Source organism: Aureococcus anophagefferens, assembly GCF_000186865.1.
Source record: "Aureococcus anophagefferens unplaced genomic scaffold AURANscaffold_25, whole genome shotgun sequence".
Classification (NCBI taxonomy): Eukaryota; class Pelagophyceae; order Pelagomonadales; family Pelagomonadaceae; genus Aureococcus; species Aureococcus anophagefferens.
The window spans coordinates 342,945-345,574 of NW_008705585.1; the positions used below are offsets into that span (position 1 = coordinate 342,945).

Genomic DNA, 2,630 nt, shown 5'->3' on the forward strand with positions numbered 1-2,630 from the left:
CCTCTGACCAAGGGGTCCGGCAGAAGAAGGCGCTCGCCGCGTCGCGCAAGGCGTCCGGCTTCCGCGTGTGCTTCACGGCGCCGCAGCTGGTCAAGTACGTCACGGAGAACAACGGCAAGTCGCTCCTCGCCGTCAACAAGTGGACCTGCCTCGACAACTTCACGGCCGGGGACCCGCCGTGCGGGCGGATGCTCATCGACGAGCGCGGCACGTCGACGGGGCGGCTCAGCGGCCACATCGAGAGGTGCCACCCGGAGCAGTACAAGATGATGCTCCGCTCCGGCGAGACCAAGGCCGGCGGCAAGACCATCGTGTCGGCCGACGGCTCCCTGATCACGCGCCTCAAGTTCGAGGACGCGTTCAACTACCACGTCGACTGGGTCTCCATGTGCTACACGGACGCGGTCCCGTTCCACCGGGCGAAGACGCCGGGGACGCGGCGCTTCGCGGCGTCGCTGCGGCCGGGCTACGTCCCGCCGACGCGCGACACTTCCATCAAGGTCCTCGCGGTGATGGACGAGCTCATGACGGAGGCCGCGGACGCGAAGATCAGCGCGCACGTCCGCGCCGTGGGCGGCGCCTGCGTGAGCTGGCAGCTCGACATGAGACGGTGGTACGAATGCTGGTATAGTTGAACGGTTTGAGACTTTGCTCAGTGGCAGGCCTCCTGGATCTCCCTCAAGCGAGCCTCCTGGACAGTTTCGAGTAAACGACAAGCTGCCGCCGAATGATGTCCGGTTGATACTAAAGCCGCGGGCAGATGTTACCAGGGCTTCGAAGGTTTGGTGGGGCCAGCCGGTTGGACGAAATATGATTAATTTTATTCCTTCGCTTCTCAAGGCCATGAGGACTGACCCAACTATTCCACCACCGACGAGAGAGCGATTTGGGAAAATGATTCCGGAATCTGGGGTTTACAGCCTTGGAAGCGCCCGTTACGGAATGGACTCGTACCTCACTGAACGTGGGGTACCAGATCATTTCATCATGCTTCTTCTTGGGCACGTGACGTCAAGACTCAAAGCGATTTCAGCCATGGATTCCAATGCAGGGACTTATCGTACCGGAGCCATGAAGAGCAGCGCAGACCACGCACGTCTTGCACTTCTTCTCACCCATCCGCCTAAGGTCACCAAGTACTACAAGGATTGCACACCGAGCAGTGAACTGGTCGAGAGTATCAACGCTACGATGCCGGATCAAATTAAGAGGTCAGATGTGGACTTGGATCGACTTGCTTCGGGTCTTGCTTCGGAGCTGGATAAAGAGTTCGAGAATGACGATGATGGCATGGATGGGATGAATGCTCTTATGGATGATTCGCAAGCCCCGGCACCTGCTACACGAACTTCTCCGACTCCTGCTGTGACTTCTGACTCGCCTGTGCCTCCTTCGTATATGCCTCCGTACGCTAATCCGAGCATCATCTCAAATTCCAATCAATTCTTCAGTGGAGCTCCAATGCATGCCCATCAAGCCATGCCTTTGACTCCACTGCCCATGTACCATCATCCCATGCATTCCATGCCCCATCAATCCATGCCTCAGATGCATGGAGCCGGCGCCGTCGTTCTCGTACGCCCCGACGGCCAGCGTCGCGCCGTCCGCGCTCAGCGATACCGACCTGCCCGACTCGTCGCCCGCGGCCTTGCCGTCGATGTCGCCGCCGCGCTGCTTCCAGGTCTCGTCGTCGGGGTCCCACGCGAACACGCGCGCGTGGCCCGCGCTGTTGCCGCCGCCGTCGTTCCTGGGCGCCCCGACGGCCAGCGCCGCGCCGTCCGCGCTCAGCGATACCGACCTGCCCGAGTCGTCGTCTGCGGCCTCGCCGTCGATGTCGTCGCCGCGCTGAACCCACGTCTCGTCGTCGGAGTTCCACGCGAACACGCGCGCGTGGCCCGCGTTCGAGCCGGCGCCGTCGTTCCCGGACGCCCCGACGGCCAGCATCGTGCCGTCCGCGCTCAGCGATACCGACCTGCCCGAGTAGTCGCCCGCGGCCTCGCCGTCGATGTCGTCGCCGCGCTGCTTCCACGTCTCGTCGACGGGGTCCCACGCGAACACGCGCGCGTGGCCCGCGTTGGAGCCGGCGCCGTCGTTCCCGGACGCCCCGACGGCCAGCGCCGTGCCGTCCGCGCTCAGCGACACCGAGATGCCCGAGAAGTCACTCGCGGCCTCGCCGTCGATGTCGTCGCCGCGCTGCTTCCAGGTCTCGTCGTCGGGGTCCCACGCGAACACGCGCGCGTGGCCCGCCCAGGAGCCGGCGCCGTCGTTCAGGTACGCCCCGATGGCCAGCGCCGTGCCGTCCGCGCTGAGCGACACCGATATGCCCGACTGGTCACCCGCGGCCTCGCCGTCGATGTCGTCGCCGCGCTGAACCCACACCGCGGGCGTCGGAGAGACCGACGGCGCGGGCGTCGGGCTGGTCGTGGGGGCGGCCGTCGGGCTGGTCGTGGGAGCCGAGGTCGGCGCGCCCGTGGGGGCGGCCGTCGGGCTGGTCGTGGGAGCCGAGGTCGGCGCGCCCGTGGGGGCGGCCGTCGGGCTGGTCGTGGGAGCCGAGGTCGGCGCGCCCGTGGGGGCGGCCGTCGGGCTGGTCGTGGGAGCCGAGGTCGGCAGGCCCGGGGCGCGGCCGACGG

The 2,630-nt window shown here is 65.9% G+C and overlaps 1 protein-coding gene across 1 annotated transcript in view; it reads right to left on the minus strand.

Moving 5' to 3' along the window:
• Nucleotides 1–1,339: 1,339 nt before the first annotated feature.
• Nucleotides 1,340–2,630, minus strand: part of AURANDRAFT_66713 (hypothetical protein) — a gene marked incomplete at both ends in the record, with an annotated part of 12,267 nt that continues 10,976 nt past the window's right edge. The window contains 2 exons of the mRNA XM_009041988.1: nucleotides 1,340–1,381; nucleotides 1,507–2,416. Of these exons, the coding sequence (XP_009040236.1) occupies nucleotides 1,340–1,381; nucleotides 1,507–2,416 (952 nt within the window). The remainder of the gene's footprint in view (nucleotides 1,382–1,506; nucleotides 2,417–2,630) is intronic.